This window comes from Ursus americanus, chromosome 10, assembly GCF_024610735.1.
Source record: "Ursus americanus isolate L20-20 chromosome 10, mUrsAme1.1.p, whole genome shotgun sequence".
Classification (NCBI taxonomy): Eukaryota; Metazoa; Chordata; class Mammalia; order Carnivora; family Ursidae; genus Ursus; species Ursus americanus.
Genome location: NC_142136.1, coordinates 61496959 through 61516976, shown reverse-complemented (window position 1 = coordinate 61516976; position 20018 = coordinate 61496959). Strand labels below are relative to the sequence as shown.

The 20018-nt window shown below is 39.0% G+C and overlaps 1 protein-coding gene across 1 annotated transcript in view; it reads left to right on the top strand.

The window, feature by feature from the left end:
- The window catches only part of FREM2 (FRAS1 related extracellular matrix 2), a 156547-nt gene that overhangs the window by 116009 nt on the left and 20520 nt on the right, over positions 1-20018 (top strand). The window contains exons 7-16 of the mRNA XM_045796914.2: positions 943-1092; positions 2768-2977; positions 4390-4587; positions 5368-5532; positions 6078-6260; positions 9980-10110; positions 12120-12278; positions 13551-13854; positions 16016-16147; positions 18147-18478. Coding sequence (XP_045652870.2) covers positions 943-1092; positions 2768-2977; positions 4390-4587; positions 5368-5532; positions 6078-6260; positions 9980-10110; positions 12120-12278; positions 13551-13854; positions 16016-16147; positions 18147-18478 — 1964 coding nt within the window. The remainder of the gene's footprint in view (positions 1-942; positions 1093-2767; positions 2978-4389; positions 4588-5367; positions 5533-6077; positions 6261-9979; positions 10111-12119; positions 12279-13550; positions 13855-16015; positions 16148-18146; positions 18479-20018) is intronic.

The following is a 20018-nucleotide window of genomic DNA, read 5'->3' as shown; positions in this document are numbered from 1 at the left end:
CAGAGTGGGTAAAAATACACCCTCTATATTATTTCTACACTTTCTTATGGCCTATAAATACTTCAAAGTAAGCTTTTTTATAAGTCAGCTCACGAATTATCTCTCGTGTCCCTCATTATTTGGCTAACTGCTACCCCTGTGACTTTTGGCAGCTGTCTCACAAGGTAAACCCTCAGTCACAGGAGGAATCAGAGAGTGATGATGATTGGATCAATTCATCACCAATACCGGAGAAAGAGTCTCCAAAGCATGTGTCCTACCTTCATGACCTAAGTCACATCATTTTCATACATGTTTAAGACAAATCCCTTGATAGGAGCTTATTTCTCCAGTGGAAGCTCAGTTGGTATAAGGCACCCCCAAAACTCTACAGGTAACCTACAGTCATGTCCGGGTCTTCCCTAAAGTCTTCAGGACTGGTAATCATATATATGTAGTCTAGTTATGCCAAGAGGTGCTAATTCTGCAGTGGTGATTATAGACCCAAATACGCTGGATTAAGGCCACATGTAACGGTCCAGAAAATGTCATCATGCGAATAGTCTCCAGTGATGATACAATGAACAGTCGGACCAAACTTACCACAGTTCAGCCTGTGTGTTTTGTTGCCTTTGGGGGAGTATGTTACCAGCTAAACTGAACAGGAAGTACATTTAGAGCCACTTATAATCCCACAGATGCGGGACAGAGTAACTCAAGCCTCAAGATGAGAATGTTCCACGAGGCACTTAACCATAAGTATTTTTGGTTTTCAGCAGAGGGCTTTTGACCTGAAAACTATATAAATCTACAGATAAAAGGGTTGTTATCTTACTGAAAGGAAAAAATATGATAGAAGGGAGTCAGTAAAAGGAAGCTAACTCTTCTCTGGAATTCCGCCAGTCAGGCTTGATGTGGGGGGAAAAAAAATTAACCACCAAGGTGCTGTTTCCTTCTTCCCAGAACCTGTCTTCTACTTCGGTGAGGTCGAGTACCCTGTGGACGAGAGCGCCGGCTACGTGGAGGTGCGGGTGTGGAGAACAGGCACCGACCTGTCCAGGTCCTCCAGTGTCACCGTGAGATCAAGGAAAACGGATCCTCCCTCTGCTGACGGTGAGCCGTTTCCTGTGGCAGATCTTCTGATTGTTCTCCTGGGTTCGACTCACCTTGACGCAAAATAAAGCTAACCTGCTTCACGCCCATGAAGGCAGTCTGGATGAGCAGAACTTTTTCTGAAATTAGCATCATGTCATAGATAGGTCTAGGCTCTATGTATTACTGTGAGAAAATACATTGAAAAGCCACAAATCGGAGGCTACGTTGCAAACATGTGAGTCAGTGACCCTAAATTCTAAGGCCTGTATTTGCATGAATTTGGTTCTCTACTCTTGGCAAACCTAACATGGTTGACTATTATGGCATCGGCATGCACGAGAATGATCATGCTGGCCCCCCTCACAGAACTCTTATGACGTGTGAGTGTCATGCAGATATGCATCTCCAACTTGGTTCAACCCTCCTCATTTTAACCAGATGTCCTCATTAATACTTCAGATCCCAAGGCGTTTTCCACACGTCATTATGTAAGCTACCCTAGCGGGACACACTTGCCTTTTATTCTGGAGTTTACACCTCCAAAGAGTTGATCATAAAGTTTAGGGTAAACGTAGGATGAGAAATTTCCTTTTTTTTCTTCTAAATTGCCAGCAGTGCAGACTTTCTTTCTTATGTGCACACACACACATCATATGCACATCACACACTCGTCACACAAAGCCAGCAGGGACCATACCATGTAGTGGAGCCAGCATAATGCTTTGCATGAAGTAAGTGTCCAACAAGCATTTGATTCACCGAATTAGTTATTTTTTAAGAAAAAATTCAAATCTGAGAAAGAGAGAGAGGTGAGAATAAAGATGAAGAAGCAGAGGAAAGGAAAAATACAAGAAGAACCACAAAGAGATTCAGATAGAGATTTTAAAAAATGAATTAAGGTCAGATACACTCATAGATGTGTATTCAGAAGTGAAGAGAATATATATAAAATGAGGGTTAGAAGAACAGAAGGTATGAAAACAAAGAAGCAATAATATCAAACCCTTGTCACCCACTCCCAGTCTTTATGAATATGGTGCCTAAAGATTGACAGTTTTGTTTGTGACTACTTTAGACATAAATGGAGGTGCCAACACTAGGTTTGCACCCCAGGGTCTGAAAAAATAAGCCAAAAATCAAATATGTCTTTGAGAATAAAGGATTGCTCTCTTTGCCTAGGGTGAGTGTAGGCGGAGCGTGTGGGACAAAAGCTTATACCTGAAATGTGTTTCTTTAGCCAACAGGTAAACACACACCCAAATAGGATATTCTCTGTAGCTTTGGAAAATAAATACAGGTATTTAACTGATGTTAACAAAATTTAAATGTATGTATTTCATAGGTGATTTATGATAATCACATATATGATTGATGTGCTGATTATTTCAGGCCTAATTTTTATTAGCTCCATTCAAGAATTCCAAAATAAAGATAGAGGGATTATATAATTAAAGCCAAAATAACTCACTAGACATAAATAAAATAAAGTTCAGAACCTGACCTTTGTTCTACCATCTCGAAAACCAATATGATACTAATCCTTTACATTTCATTAAATGTATTTTTCTGTAATGTTATACTGATCTCTCTGGTTTTTTTTAAGAATCATAAATAGATCTACATAATCTGCTTCTCATAATTTTGTTTAGTTTAGTCAGTCCCCAACTGAAAAATTCTTTTGTTATGCGTATAGCTGGAACGGACTATGTGGGAATCAGTCGGAATTTAGATTTTGCACCTGGAGTCAACATGCAGACTGTTCGTGTTATCATCCTGGATGACCTTGGGCAACCGATGCTGGAGGGAATTGAGAAATTTGAACTGGTGCTTCGGATGCCTATGAATGCTGCCCTCGGCGAGCCCAGCAAAGCCACAGTGTCCATAAATGATTCTGTCTCCGATTGTGAGTGTTTATTAATTTACAATGATAAGTAAAATGGTAAGCTAGAGTTTATATACACATTAGGCAAAATGACGAACTGGGGTTTATATACATGTAAAAGTTTGCTAGGGCTGCCATAACAAAGTCCTATGGACTCAGAAATTCCTTGTCTCACAGTGCTGGAGGCTAGAAGTCCAAAATCAGGGTGTCAGCAGGGTTGGTTCCTTCCTGTGGGAAGGATCTATTCTACGCCTCTTCTTTGGCTTATAGATACCTATCTTGTCCCTATGTGTCTTTATATCTTCTATGTGTGTCACTGTGTCTAAATTTCCCCTATTTCTAAAGACAGCAGTTATATTAATTAGGACCCATTCTAATGACCTCGTTTTTACTTGATTACCTCAATTAAGACCATAGCCTCAAATAAGGTCACATTTTCAGGTTGTGGGGGTTAGGACTTTAACCTATAAATTTAGAGGGGAAGCAGTTCAACCCATAATAATACCTTGTCTGACCCTGTCTTCTTTTCTCCTTCTGACCATTTTACTAAATCAGGCAGTCTCAGAAGAAAACTTTTAGTCTTCCTTTCAAATTAAATTTTAAAAAAGTGAGATTGCCAGCAATATCTTGATTGTGTCTCAAGAGTTCCCTCACCATAGATAGGTGGAACCACATGTAATGGTCTTTTTCCACTTCTCAGCACAAGACTTTCTGTCATCTCCTCACACTCAGACACTCCTGAAATTTCCCTAATAAGGTGCCAAAAACATAGTTCTAAGACAAGCTGATGCTGGACACAGGGTAGGGCTCTCTGACACATCCTCAGAAGGAATTCTGAAAAATTTTCAACCATGATGATCTTGACATTGCTTGGGAGAGCGTAACCTATTGTTAATGAGACCTATATTTAATTTACCCATCATCAGCATCACTTAAATATATACAGAATATTCATTGTCAAAAATATCTTTTATATACATTTATATTATATATATAAAATACTATATTCATTATCAATTTTTCTAACACGGTCTGGGTAAACTACGCTTCTAATTGTGTGCACAATATTGAGTGTTTTTTGGAAATAATTCAGAAATTATTCAGAAATTTCAAAAATTCTGAAAAGCTCATGATTAAGCAACACATATAGATACGGATATCTTAAAGTCTCTGGTTTTATCTACTTTTTAGCATTTTACTGCATCTGCCTACTCCGTGAAATAGGCAGAGCAGAATTTCAAAGATAAGAAAATCAAAACAATTTATTTAAGTGATTTGCTTAAGGCCAAAACATTGTCAAGTGACTGGATGGAAACTGGAATCCAATTCTCACTTTTGTTCCATTACTCTTTCCACTAAACCTTGCTTCAGAAATGCCTTTTCCTTAAGGAAATTTCTGTTCACCTTGATCCATATATTTGTTTACTTTGCAGTGCCTAAGATGCAGTTCAAAGAGCGCATATATACTGGCAATGAAGACGACGAGCAGATAGTTGCAATGATCCACAGGACTGGAGACGTTCACTACAGGTCTTCGGTGAGATGCTACACACGGCAGGGGTCTGCACAGGTGATGACGGACTTCGAGGAACGTCCAAACACTGATAGCTCCGTCATCACATTTCTCCCTGGTAAGGTGGTGGAGCTTGAAATTTTTATTTGGAATTTGAGGAAGCCAAGTTGTTAATGAGAAATACACATCAGGAAAATACACATTCTTGACCTCAAAAGCTTGTGATGTGGTTTTGTGTGCCCTATGTGATAATAAGGTGAAATAGATTGTAACAGATTGAATCAGTGGCTTTCTGGTGTCTGTATCAATTTATGAATTAGTTTCTGGTGATGTATTGTATTGTTTATTCAAAATGTATTTGGTGGCAAATGTATAGATTTCCTAATGCTGGGAGATAGTGTTCAAATGAGAGAAATACAAGGAAATAGAAATCACACTTTTAATATGAATTCAGAGCCTTAAAATGTTCGATCACTTTGATCCAGCAATTGTACTAGAAACTAGTCCTATGGTCAGATTAACTCTGATCATCCTGTACAAGGTGTATAAATTTCCTTCTTAATCATAATTCTAGAAATTCATACATAAAATTGGTATTTTCTCTTTATCCCTTGTTTTCTAAGATGACCGACAGAACTTAAAAGCAGACACTGAAGAAATTTCCTATACAAATCAGGGCTCTCATTGCATATGTTCAAACATTTAGTCATTCGTTCAGCAAATACTTATTGGAGGCTGATTACACACCAGATACTCTTCTTTGCGCTGTCAGTACAGCAGGGAAAAAGATAACATCCTTGCCCGTGATGCTTATGCCCTTGTATCCTTTGGGGCCTGGGATGTGATTGGGATGTCATGATGGGACATAACTGATATGCTGTCATTATCATTGCTCCAGGTGAGACAGAAAAGCCTTGTGTCCTTGAGCTGATGGACGACAAACTCTATGAGGAGGTAGAGGAACTCCGCCTGGTTCTTGGCACCCCACAAAGCAACTCCCCCTTTGGGGCTGCAGTTGGAGAACAAAATGAAACTCTGATAAGGATCCAAGATGATGCTGATAGTAAGAAGTTATTTCTTATCCTCACCTGTAAATTAAGAATTGAAACCCATCTATGTTAACATTTTAGGTGGCTCAGAAAATAACCCCCTCTTTCTGACAAGGGTTTTAAAGCAACTGAGAAATAGGAAAAAAGACTAAGACAAATGAGGAATCAAATGAACAATGAAAATTGAAAGTTGATGTTGGAGAATATGCTTTACATCTAATGCTAAATCCCACATGTCCATACCTCCCGTAGGATAGAGGTAGCCGCAGGTCAGCACTTTCTCCCCCCGCCCCCAGGGACCTGCTCCTGCAAGACTTATGGCACATAGAGGCTGCCCGGAGTACATGCTCTCTGGGGCTGGTTAATTCCCAAGGAAGGAACTGGACAATCCACACTCAGTTTCTCCTAATCCACTCACCAATATTGATGGGTGAGGGGACAGAGAGAAGCCAGGAGTGTAATACTAATTAAACTCCACACATATGGAAAGAAACATTAGAAATGAAGAAAAAAGCATTTCCTTTACATTTTAATTTGTCCATGTTTCCCACAATTTTAGAGACTGTTATTAAATTTGGAGAAACCAAATTTAGCGTCCGTGAACCCAAAGAACCGGGACAGTCCGTGGTTGTAAAAATACCAGTGATTCGCCAAGGAGATACTTCAAAAGTTTCCATCGTGCGAGTCCACACCAAGGATGGCTCTGCCACCTCTGGAGAAGACTATCACCCTGTGTCAGAAGGTATGGGGGTTTCCAGGACCTGCCCCCAGGTGGGTGGTGCTCACACTCTATATTGGCCCTGGTGCCCTTGAGAAAAAGAAGAGAATACCCAACTGAAATAAAATTAGACCTACTCCTTTACATTAATCTGCGTCAGAAAAATAATGGCAGTAGAATTTAGTTCCAAAATTTTCCTTTTTGACTTACAGGGCTTATGCATGAGGACCTAGGGAAATTTTAAGAACATAGATGACCTTACGTTCTGAGTCTACTTTAACTTTTAATAGGTTTTACCTTCATTATGGTAATCAGATACTAAATATCTATTCTAGAATATTCTAGTACACTGAAAATATGCATGGTAGCTGATATTTTTTAGTTTATAGAACACCAACGATCTAAAACTTAAAGGTAGAAAATTTTGTGTTAATGGAGGGCAGTAAAAGGCTGCCAACCAAACCATTTGGAATGCCAACCAAAAAGACCATGAATTTTCCGGGCCTTAGGATTTCATTATGGATGCTTTTCATCTACCCCCCCCTCCTCCTTCTAATTTTTGGACCATTTCACCATTTATTTTTATGAGTAATTAATACAATCAGCTCTTCTCTGTCTCTTTATCAATTATTTGCTGACAGAATAGATGTAAATTGATGTGCAAAGTTCAGTTTATAAATTATGTAGAGTTCTACTTATCCACTTTGTTTCTAGTTTCCTACTTCTTACTACCAACAATCTTTAGTTCTTGATCATAAAGTTTCAGGCATTCATCTTGATCTTGTAACTTGTGAAAAAAAAAAGTTTAGAAAGTGAAGGATAGGTTTTACTGAGTCCATAATAAAGTTGATGAGGCAGTAGGAAAAAAAAGCATCTTCTGCAAAGAAGTTGTTTTCTTTGCCTCTATGGTAAAAAGTTTGACTACTGTAGAGCTTCAAAGTTATCCTCAGATTATTCTCCATGCAGAGAATGATAATGTATTTGAAATAAATCACATACAACCCAGAAGGAGAGGAAAAACACTGATTAGCTACTAAATCAGAAAAATCTAAAATAAGTCTTTCTATAATGAGCAAGAGCAGATTTTACATGAAGGAAACATCTTCTAAAGCTGAGTAAGATGACCTTTAACAGAAAATGTTTTTCTTAGACACAAAATAATTCTTTTTGCTGAAGCATAAAAATTATACCTCTGTGATCAACTGACCTATGAAGTCAGAAAAAAGGTTAAATGACAGTAAATCAGCTTGTGTCTCTTTTATCCCATAAATGTAAACATGCTATTTATAATGCTTATGATAAAAATTTAATCTCTTCTGACCCATATTCTGATTTCTCCCTTATGGTCAAAATTGAGGTCAGTCCCTTACAAATAAACAGAAATAATAAAGATAGAAGAAAACTTGAGACATTTTTTTGTGCTAGAAATATCTAAAGTGACAGATAAAGACTAAAGTAATTGAGGAAACTTAACCATCTATCATCTAGCATGTGTACTGTAAGATACACCAAATTTAATATTTAAGGGGCGCGTGGGTGGCACAGTCTATGAGCATTGAGCATCTGACTCTTGGTTTCGGCTCAGGTCATGATCTCAGGGTCCTGGGATCAAGCCCCACATTGGGCTCCTCGCTCAGTGGGGTGTCTCCTTGTCACCCTGCCCCCACTCATGCTCTCGCTCGAGATCTCGCCTCTCTCTCAAATACATAAATAAAATCTTAAATAAATAAGTGAATAAATAAATATTTAAAATAAATACTTCAGCTTTTCACTTCTTAGAAATTGGGTTTCTAGAGCGCCAGGGTGGCTCTGTCGGTTAAGTGTCTGCTTTTGCCTCAGGTCATGATCCCAGGGCCCTGGGATCGAGTCCCACATCCAGCTGCCTGCTCAGAGGGGAGTTTGCTTCTCCCTCTCCCTAGGTCCCTTCCCCTCATTCATTCTCTCTCTCAAATAAATAAAATCTTTTTAAAATATATTTTTAAAAAAAGAAATTGGGTGTCTCTAACTCTGGGGGTTACAAAACTTGAATGCTATTATAGGGCTAAGACAAGCAATGAATGAGGGAAATATGAGGGGAAAATGACAAGATGGGAACATCACTGAACCAGAAATTCCATTCCCTGCTGAGAAAAAGCTTGTACTGTCATAGCCAGCTGAGTTTGGCCAGGCAGGAAGAAAGTACAAAAGAACTTCAAAACACCTGTATTTTTCTATGAAATCCCCAGATACTTTTGGTTTTAGAAACTGATTTTCTTTCTTTCTTTCTTCCTTTCTTCCCTTCTTTCTTTCTTCCTTCCCCTTTCTTTCTTTCTTTCTTTCTTTCTTTCTTTCTTTCTTTGAAAGAGAATGCACGAATGGGGAGGAGAGGCAGAGGAAAAGGGAGAGAATGAATCTTAAGCAGGCTCCATGCCCAGGACAGAGCCGAGCGCCGGGCTCAATCTCAGGACCCTGAGATAGTGACCTGAGCCAAGATCGGGAGTCAGACAGTTAACCGACTGAGCCACCCAGGCGCCCCTAGAAACTAATTTTCTAATGAAATGTCACACAACTCAGACCGAACAAAATTGGTGGGCCGGAAATGATCAGCTATTTTCATTCTCTGATACAAGAACCCTTAATTCTCTCAGGGTATGAGAAATCTAAGACTAATAGACTCTAAGAACACGCTAAGGCTAATGTGGAAAATGGCCATATCTAGAAACAGAACTCATTTTAAAGAAGAATCTGGCTTACTCAATTTTAAAGAAAAAAATCCTTTTCATAATTGACAATAAAAAAATAGAAGTAGCAGAAGAAAAACACATTGGAGACACATTTTCTCCTGCCACATTTTAAAAGATTTATAATTTGGAATTATAATGATTGAACTTGAGTTATATCAGAAACAACATCTGCTATCTTCTCTAATTAGAACAATTATGCATTATATTTTTTTATTTCTCTTCTGAGCCAGTTTCTCACAAGGTATAGTCAAACCAACAAAATAGTTTATCCAAGTCTCATGGTATGGGCAGCTGCTGACCTCTGAGTTCAGTAAAATCAGTTAACTTTTAATGTTTTAAGACTTTTGAAATGAATCTTTTAAAAAAAGATTCTCATAATTGAGTTGAATTTTCATGACAATGAAGCGAATTGTTTTAGTGAGGAGGGACAGGATTAAGGGAAGCATACTATTCACATTTATCGAGAAAACGTTTCTAAGTTCCCAAGATTAACATCAAGAGAAAAAAGTCTTTTTAAAATATAACTTGATATAATATTAAAAAGCTCAACAATCTCATATCCACCTTCAATTACCCACATATCCATAATGCAAACGCCATTCACACGTCAAATATCTCCAGCTGTAGTCACTTGACCTGTATCCCGTCGGTTCAGAAATTTTGGAAACGAGAGGCCGGTTTATCTGGTTATGCTTCAGTATTAGAACTGTTGCTCTGTTCCACAGCTCAGTGTTTTTTCAAACTGTGGGTCAACACATCGATTTAGTAGCTTCTGATTAGAATTTTCTTCAGATGAAATGGAATAGAATGGAAAATATTCGGATGCAAAGCATAGAGTAAAAATAAGTGATATTTTTCAAACTCGTGATTCCATTTTATGCACGCACACACACACGCACAAGTATACTGGGCCACAGTGTACAACGTTTTCCTCATTGTGAGTCACTGTCAAGAAAGCTTGACAAGAACTGCACGTATGTATATGTAAAAGACTTAAATCTGTGATTTTTGCATTTGTAGAAATTGAGTTTAAGGAGGGAGAAACCCAGCATATTGTTAACATTGAAGTAATCTTCGACGGGATTAGAGAGATGAGAGAGGCCTTCACTGTTCACCTAAAACCCGATGAGAACATGGTAGCAGAGACACAGGTAAGTACTAAGATACGGATATAAATTCAGGACCAGCATTTTAATCGGGGAAAATGCATATAAGCATCACGTAGTATACAATAGAATACTGGGATTTTGTGCAAGCCTTATATAAAGGAGACATGCATAATCCCCCTTTTCACCTCATAAATAAATTTTGTTCTTATTACTCTTTATTTGAAAAATCACGTGTATAGAAACTCAGGGACTAGAGTCTCTGAGCCCCACGTCAGCCCACTTAGCTTTCCCATTGCAGTTGGCAACCACTGAATTTGAGATTCATTTCCAGAGAAAAAGCATCATCTCGGCACAAAGATGAGACTATGAATTCAGGGCTACTGCTCATTAAAACATACATTTTATTTTATTTTATTTTATTTTATTTATTTTTAAAGATTTTATTTGACAGAGAGAGAGAGACAGCCAGCGAGAGAGGGAACACAAGCAGGGGGAGTGGGAGAGGAAGAAGCAGGCTCCCAGTGGAGCAGGGAGCCCGATGCGGGGCTCAATGCCAGGACCCTGGGATCACGCCCTGAGCCGAAGGCAGACGCTTAACGACTGAGCCACCCAGGCGTCCAAAACATACATTTTAATCCCCAACACAGTTGGCTAACCCTCACAATTCCCACTGCTAGTCCTAACTTTATCAACTTGATGTCCAGAGCCTCAGTGACCAGATGCTATGGTCCTAACACTGATGTTCTGTGCTTATTAAATTTATATTGTGTATTCAACCAGATTTTCTTCAAGGTAAGAATGTTCGACAGAATTTTGACCTTTAAACCTTAAATAATTTTTAAAACTAAATAACTTTGGGCACAGATCAATGTTTATAATATCTATGCTTAAATTTATATATATATATATATGCACATATATATATATGTGCTTAAAACTCTATTCTATTATTTGTTTTACTATTAGTACGAGATCAAATTGGGGAGATTTTTATCCCTAAAGTTTTCTTATCATTTCGTAATCTTCACTACTCAGTGGTATTTCTGCTACAGTGCCTTACTTTTTTTTTTTTTGAGTCATATTTAAAATTCAAGAAGTATGGGCAGAAAACCTTTAACATATATTTTTTATAAGTCTTGATCACATTAAAAATAATTCTTTTAATGTTATTTTTCTGGAGCACTGTATTAAACTCTTTGGGGTGAAAGGAACAGAGATTCATTCAAATCACTTCAAGTGGTAACAGCTTGTTTTACAAATGCAAGTAGATACAGATTTGGAAACTGTGATATGTAAGACATTGGAAGGTTATTCAGGAGCTAAGACAAATTTATCAGCAAGGTGTCTTGGCATCTTACCAATAGATGTTCCTCGACTCCTCTCCTGTCTGAGACTCAGTGTCTCTCTCTGCCCGGGTTTCAGGCTATGCTTCTGGTCTCTGCTCATTTATTTTTTTTTAATTTTTATTTAAATTCAATTTAGTTAACATATAGTGTATTATTAGTTTCAGGAGTAGAATTCAGTGATTCATCAGTTGCATAAAGCACCCAGTGCTCATTACATCAAGTACCCTCCTTAATGGTCTCTGCTCATTGAAAGCCTTGATTTTCACTGGTATCCATGTCAGCATGACTGTGCTGTCACATGACCCCTAGGATCTGCTTTCTCTCAGCCTGTCACTCAGCATTCTTCTCCCTAGCAACTAACTGGCTTCTTCGTGGATCTTCCATGCCATAACCCAAAACAGACTCAGCCACTATCATCACAATTTGGAGAAAAAAATAGAACCCAAATACCTCGTGGGCCACTGGCCAACCCAGGCTGCGCTGGGCTCATGTACGCTCCCCTGGTGCCATCAGACATGGTCAAGGTGTCGGGGTCACCTAGAACAAGCCACAAAGGGCCTGTCACCCTGCTGGGGCTCTGCAAGTGACAGTTTTCATCATAATGAAGCCAGGGGCTTGTCAAGCATCATGGGTATCGTACTGTACAATAGAAGCTCCTAGAGCCAAATATTTCAATAATCACAGATAATTCTCTTTTCCTTGCAGGTGACCAAAGCCATTGTGTACATAGAAGAAATGAACAGCATGGCAGACGTCACTTTTCCTTCTGTCCCTCAAATTGTGTCATTACTGATGTATGATGACACTTCTAGAGCTAAAGATAGTGCGGGTCCCGTGTCTGGCTATCCTGTCGTCTGTATCACAGTGAGTAGGAAATAGACAAAATTGAGAAAAACTGTAAAATAGCTAGTTAAAATAATTACAGATGTTAACCGATATAGCATTGGCTTTGCCATGAAAAAATGAAAGCCGGATTACTACAAGGTATAAGCTTTGAACTTTGGATAGGAAAATATCACATTAATCAAATAAAGCTCCCATTTTTCTTCCTTATCCAACAAAGGTTTATTAACTGATGTGTACACAGTGTGTTATCTCGTGTTATCTCGGGGTCTGCCATTGATAGAAAGATAAATAAGGGTTGAACTCTGCACTCAAGGAACTTAAAAATAAGGAAGAGAAAAATATATAGGAATCAGTCACTCTCCCAGAGGGCAAGATGTGATCATTACCATGAGAATGTCACCAGCCTGCTAGAGCTGCAGCTCCATGTGAGGGGAGGCTTGGGCTGTTCATGTGGACTTTCAACAGTTTAAGATAAGAGTCCGACGAGGGGAGGCCATTCCAGGAAGAAGTGATTACAACACAAGAGACATCTAGGGGAGCTGCATAAAAAATGGCATGTTGTTACTATCTTTTTACTTGGCTCTTCTTGACTTTAAATTCTACATCCCTTGTGAGCAGAACTGGGATGTACTTATTGTTATATAACCACAGCCCTGGTATCATGACCTACGTCGAATAGGCACACCGTAAACGTTCATTGAATTAACAAGGCAGAAATAATAATTTGGTGCCAAGTTACAGAGGTCTTTACATGCGATGTTAAGGACTACTGGCTTCATTGGTGGGGTAGCAGGGGGTTCTTGGGCAGGAGAGCACTGTGAGAAGAGGGGGTGTCACCAGGCAGCAGTGTGTCACTTGACTAGAAAGACCCGAATGAGATGAGAGGTGATGCTGGGAATGGGAAGGAAGGCACCCACTTGAACACTGCAAAAGAAGAATCAGCCAAGGTCACTTTGGAAACAGGGGAGGGGGTGGGCAAGCTGAGAGAGAGGAGGGGAGAGAGAGGAGGGAGGGAGAAGAACAAGAATGATTTGGGATCTCAGAGATTCATGAAAGATGAAGAGAAGAACAAGGTTACACGCATCAAGTTAGAGTGGAAATGTCCAGGAGGCTGTTTGAAATCAGACTCCATCAGTGCTGTCAGGGCTAGAATAGAAATGTGAAGGTTGCATGAATAGTGCGTAGCAATGGAAAAAAAGCATCAGGGACAACACTAGGCTGGAGAGCTAGAGAGTCATAACTTCCGCATTGTTCTGTACTGTGGCCCTGACAGTTATTTGTTTCCCATAGGCTTGCAACCCTAAATACTCAGACTATGACAAAACAGGCTCTATCTGTGCAAGTGAGAACATCAACGACACCTTGACCCGGTACCGGTGGCTAATTAGCGCACCCGCTGGCCCTGATGGCGTCACCAGCCCCATGAGAGAAGTGGACTTTGACACCTTTTTTACATCATCCAAGATGATCACCTTAGATTCCATATACTTCCAGCCTGGCTCCAGGGTGCAGTGTGCGGCCCGCGCTGTGAATGCCAATGGCAATGAGGGCCTGGAGCTGATGAGCTCTATCGTCACCATCGGCAGAGAGGAAGGTAATGCGCTGCCATTTTCACATGAAGACTGCTGAGATACCATGGAATATATCAATGTCTGATTTCTGGTTAATTCTCCCAAATGCCCCCATGCATTCTTTAATATTTGTCAAGTACTTAAAAAATGACATCCACTTTTACCAAAATACTCATTAGAAAATAAATATTTGGGGGCTCCTGGGTGGCGCAGTCGTTAAGCCTCTGCCTTCGGCTCAGGGCGTGATTCCAGCGTTCTGGGATCGAGCCCCACATCAGGCTTCTCCGCTAGGAGCCTGCTTCTTCCTCTCCCACTCCCCCTGCTTGTGTTCCCTCTCTCACTGGCTGTCTCTCTCTGTCAAATAAATAAATAAAATCTTTAAAAAAAAAAAAAAAGAAAAGAAATATTTATTCATTTCACATTTTTTTGATCACGTGTTATATGCCAGACTTTATGCTTTCTGCTGGCACTCAGAAAAAGGAAGCAAGACTCTTGTTCTCAAGGAGTTCACACTCAAGCTGAGGACACAGATAAATTTTAGTCCGGACAAGGCACAGCAGAAGTGCCTGGTTCTATCCTGAGTGGGTCAGGAAACAGGAATCTTGAAAACAGCAGAGAAAAAAAAGCATGAGCAATAACTCATAGAAGCAAGGAAGAACATGGAATATTCTGGAAACTACAAGCAGAGAAATGGGGAAGCAAGTGAGAGGGAGAGTGGAGAGGAGATGAAGCAGGATGGTATGCAAAGTTCAGATTGGAACAACGTGGCACCTATGTGATGAGCTGGTTGTCGCAGCAGCAGGAATTAACTGGGGACGGGGACAGAGGAATGACAGTGCAGGTGGAAAGGTACCTACAAGTGCCCCATACCTTGCGATGGTAAGGGAGGTGTGTCCGGGGCTGGAGCCCAGACACATTGGGGGTGGAGAATAGAATGTAGCTGGAGCAACACTGAAAAGACAAGAAATCTACTTTATAAGCTCATCACTTACTCTGCAGAAGAACTTTTAAGTTAGATTTTTAAAATAACAGTCTGTTTATAAGATTCTATTTTTAAAACTTTATTTGCATACAATGGTTCAGAAATATATTTGTTGCATAAAGAAAAGTTGTATGTGCCACCTTTATATACTCAGGAAGAATATTTATTGATATCATATAGTAAACGTGCTTTTTTGTTAGGATTAAAATATATGGTGGTTAAGTCTCTCTTAAGACCAAACTATTATGTTGGTACCAAAAGGAAAAAAATACACAATGCCTTAAAATGATTCCCCCTATTAATAAAATAGACAGCCCAGATGCTGGAGCCTGCCTCTGATTTTATTGCTGTTCTAATAAATACTTGTCTATTTCCTTTGTTTCATACAAATAGAAAAGAGATTATATATTGCCTAGTGCTCTTAAAATTATAAGCCAGCATCTTAGTCATTCCATAATATTAAAACGAAAACATCGTAATTCTTTTAAAGGAAAGACTGGAGGAAGATTTTCATGTCAAAATTCTTAAGGATCACGAAGAGATAGACGACCGAAAATTATCTTATATCATCATGTGTTTCAGTATATATATATGCATATATCAGTATGCTTTGTATCAGTGTATATATTATAAATTACAACTCATAATACACACCCCGCAAGAAGTTATATAGAGAAAACTCTATACATTTTGTTCTCTGATTCTAAGGAGATGTTTGGTTTTGTTTTAAAAATGAGCCCATTTTTAGTTTATTTGATTTTAAATAATGATACTTTATGACTAGTCATATATATTATTCTGGGGTAAACATCCAATTCACTTGATTAAACTATAGTTACTTTTTTCCTGCTGGCTTTCAGTCTTTTTTTTTGCTGTGTCTGTTCACATTTTATATTAAAATGATTTTGTAAATGTGATTATAACCTAAAATGTTCAGTGTGTATTAAAGTACATTGAACAATAACTATTTTTTCTCAAACTTTATAAACTACCTGAAATCTAAAGAAGTAGCTAGTAAACTGCTGCGGTTACTTCTCACACGAGGGTCTTTGGCTTTTTTATAGCTGCTCTTAGCAATGCCTTAGTCCACAGAGCAGTTTTAACTTTATTATTTAAAAAAATTACAGTGCCTAGTTTAAAAATATTCTTTAGGTGCTGTCTATTATGTTCTTTTAGCATAACTATGTTCATTTTTCCCTGAGGTCTGTGTCAGCCCCGGGTGCCGGGGACAGTGGGAGCAGAACCGTTCTCAGCTAAGCTGCGCTACACGGGCCCCGAGGACCCAGACTACACAAACCTTATCAAGCTCACGGTCACGATGCCCCACATAGATGGTAGGTGGCTTGGGTAAGCAAATCCATGGGAGTGGTTTGGGCTCCTCATTACCTGGTTTATTCCACTGAATACCCAAAATCTCCAAGGAGACGATAAAACGTTCATTTTGCAATGTCACCTTCAAGTCTTTCTGTTTCTTTCAAGTGATTCTGATTTCTTTCTATCCTGTTTTTTAAAGTCTGACAATTTAAGCATTCTTTAAAATGAAATAAATTTATTACATTGTCCAAACATGATGGAACAAAACTTTGGTCAATGTGGTAGTTTTTACGAAATGGTATGACTGTGTCTTTAAAACTCTTGAACTTGGACTTCCAGTAAAGGATTTCAGTATCTCATTGAGCACCTTCAACATGTATTGGCTATTTCTAAGCTGGGATTTTATAAATCCAATTTATAAATTGTGTTCATTTTCTCCAGATAGGAAAGCATGGCCAGAATTTGTGAGTCGATAACTTTATCCACACTGTGAGCATTTCCCCAAATGCAGAAAACATCTTCAAGTTCTGTTCTCCTCAATTGACTTTATACCTAAATTGTTAATATTAATTTTATTACTTGGTAGTCAGTTATATTTTAAGTAGCTAAGTGAGAAGAAACATGAGGCAGTAGTAGGAATGATGGGTAGAATTTATTTTTCTCAGAAAAAAAGACATAATTCTGCTTTTTCTGCTTACTGCAAACCCAAATTTGTGTTGGTGGGAGGTGGGTGGATAGAAATCTGCACCTCTTTACAGCATAATGTGGGTCCCACGTATGGCCAGCCCATCTCTAGGCTCATGTTGGAGGTGTGACTCAGACATCCAAAGGGCCGAGGGGGGACCCATCAGGGAAAATCAAGCCTGTAACAGTTCCTAATGGGAAGACTGGTCCCTCATGCTACTCCTAGAGCTGACTTTGCATTCTGACATGATCAATAGCCACAGCTCCACCAGAGCATGGTAGAAGCTGACCAGTTCTTTGGGGTGGCCAGAGTTTTGCTCTGGGAGAATCTGAGAGCAAGAGGAGGGAAAGGTTCCAGGAGAACACCTCTCTTGTGCTCCTTTTTGCGGCATTGCTCATGTTAGGGCTCAACAAACTCTGGCCGCTGGGCCAAATCCAGCTTCCTTGCCTGCTTTCATATGATTCCGCAAGCTGAAAAATGCTTTTTACGTTTCTAAATGTTTGGGGGAAAAAAAAGAATATTTCGTGGAACATGAAAATCATACGAAATTACAGTCCATTGTGCATGATAAAGTCTTATTGCACAGTTATGTGAATTCTTCTGCATATCATCTGTGGCAGCTTTCAGTCTAACATGGCAGCATCGAGCAGTTGAGACGTAGACCTTATGGCCCGTAAGTCCTAAAATATTTACTATTTGACCTTTTATGCAAGAAGTTTGCCAAACCATAGCTTATACTGTATAGTGGTTGTTTTCAAATGTTTTGGTCTCAGGACATCCTTACAAATTATTTAGGATCTCAAAAACCTATTGTTTTTATGAGTTATATCTATAAATATTGACTGGATTTAAAATTAAAACTGAGGAATTATTAAACACTTATTTTTTTCGTTCATTTAAAAATAACCAATCCATTACATATTCACATGAAAAACATACTTTTAAGAAAAATGGCTGTAACTTATACATCAAAAAAAAAATATTTTTTTACATTTTTGAAAATACCTTTAATATCTGGCTTCATAAAAGACAGCTGAATTATTTTATCTAATTCTGCATTCAATCTATGGCAATATATGATGACTTAGAAAAACTCCACTGTACTGAGAAAATAATGGTGGAAAAGTCAAATAATGTCTTAGATTTGTTATGAAAATAGTTTTAATGTCACAGATCTTCTGAAAAATGCCAGGGGACCCCTGGGACACCACGTTGGTAGTAATCACTGCTCTACACTATTTTATATAACACCTGTCTTCTCCAGGATAAAGAAATGATAAGTGTTCTAAATCCTTTGCTGGTGAAAATGGCAACATGATTACAATTCCTTGCAGGCATGCTCCCTGTGATTTCCACTAAAGAGCTTTCCAACTTTGAGCTCACCCTCAGTCCTGATGGCTCAAGAGTTGGAAACCACCAGTGCTCCAACCTTCTGGATTACACTGAAGTGAAGACTCACCATGGTTTCCTAACTGATGCTACAAAAAATCCAGAAGTAATTGGAGAGACGCATCCCTACCAGTACAGTTCATCTATCAGAGGCTCCAGTACCTTGCGCTTCTATCGAAACCTGAACCTGGAGGCCTGTTTGTGGGAGTTTGTTAGCTACTATGACATGTCAGAACTTCTCACTGACTGTGGAGGCACCATCGGGACAGATGGACAGGTAGGAAAACCAGTTGGCTTTGTTCAGGTATCCAGATGTGGACTAAATACCAACTCCAGTCTTCCATCTTTGTGGGGGAAAGTCATTAGGCCCGGGAGGGAACTGGCATGAGTGGTGTGAAAATTCATGTCTGTTTCTGGAACAGGGTGTCACAAGTTTAACACATTTTTTTAGCGATGGGCCCATAACATCTTTGTATCAAAAGATCACTATATAATTATTATCATAAACTCCAGATCTACTCTGATATTATAAAAGTCCAAATACTAATTTCTCTTCAAAGTATATATTATTATTTATTGTGAATATGTACAGATGTCTATGATGTGTCATAAACCATCTAAAGTGAGGATTTACAATCCTTAGGGTCAGCCCAATTTTTCTCCCTCCTTTTCTTCTTCTTCCACCTTCTATCTTTCTCTCCTTTTATCCCCTTTTCTCCACCCTAGTTTCCTCCCCTTTCCCTTCCAGTCTGCTTCATTTCTCCATCACTAACGTAGTTAAAAGTATTTTCATTAAAAGCTTATTGTCACTTCTCCTCTACGGTTGCAAACTCCTCTACATACTACAGAGACATTTACACATAAAATATACAACACACACACACAAAATTCCCACCCCTATCATCATCAACAAAGTTGTTGTCAAAATGATAAGGAAGCAAGTCTCCATTAGCAGTTATGATAGAGAATTTAAAATATGTTGGGTGTAGTTGAGAAATGTAATGAGTGTTTGAACTAAAAGCCATCCAAAGAGTTCATATAAGTCGGCTTACACATTAAAGTGTTGAATGGTACCCAGAATGTATCAGGTCTTTCAAGATTTGACCAAGTGAGGCCAATTTCATCCATTCTATATCTCTGTGGTGTTTAAGTATAAAACAAGTAGTAGCATAAGAAAGGGGAAAATAAGTGAGTATCAGTTTAACCCCACAGCAGAGCTGTGAAACCTGACACATTCAGCTGGTGCTGATGCGGAATGGGCAGCCATTCGTGCCGTCCGGGACTATTGGACCAAGGAAATAAGACATTATCTCTGTCTCCTCTAAAAGCAGCAAAATACTCAGAAATTTGCATGGATTAGTAAAAATCCCCAAACAGCTATAAGGAGACTGTGGAATGGTGGAAAGGGCTTGGGTATTAGAATCCAGCAAATGCAGACCTAAGTTTGTCTCTGATGTTTTCTAGCTTTGTGCCCTTGGGCAAGTTACTTAAGCCCTCGGAAGTGTTACCTCTTCAGGTCTCTCTTCCCTAGTGTATCTTTGCCACCAGAAAAAAAATATGAAAGAAAAAAGTCCTGCCCCAGAATAAATATAAAGACTTATATTAACAAATCTACCTCAGCCTTTCTCTTTATAGGTCAGATATCTCTGTTCCTTTAGCTGTTACTCACAGAGCTTATCTTCAATCCATCTGTATTTGTATTTTTTATTTATTTATTTTTTTAGAGAGACAAAGAGCATGAGCAGTGGGAGCAGGGGGGAGGATGCAGAGGGAGAGGGAAAGAGAGAATCCTAAGCAGGCTCCATGTCCAGCCAGGA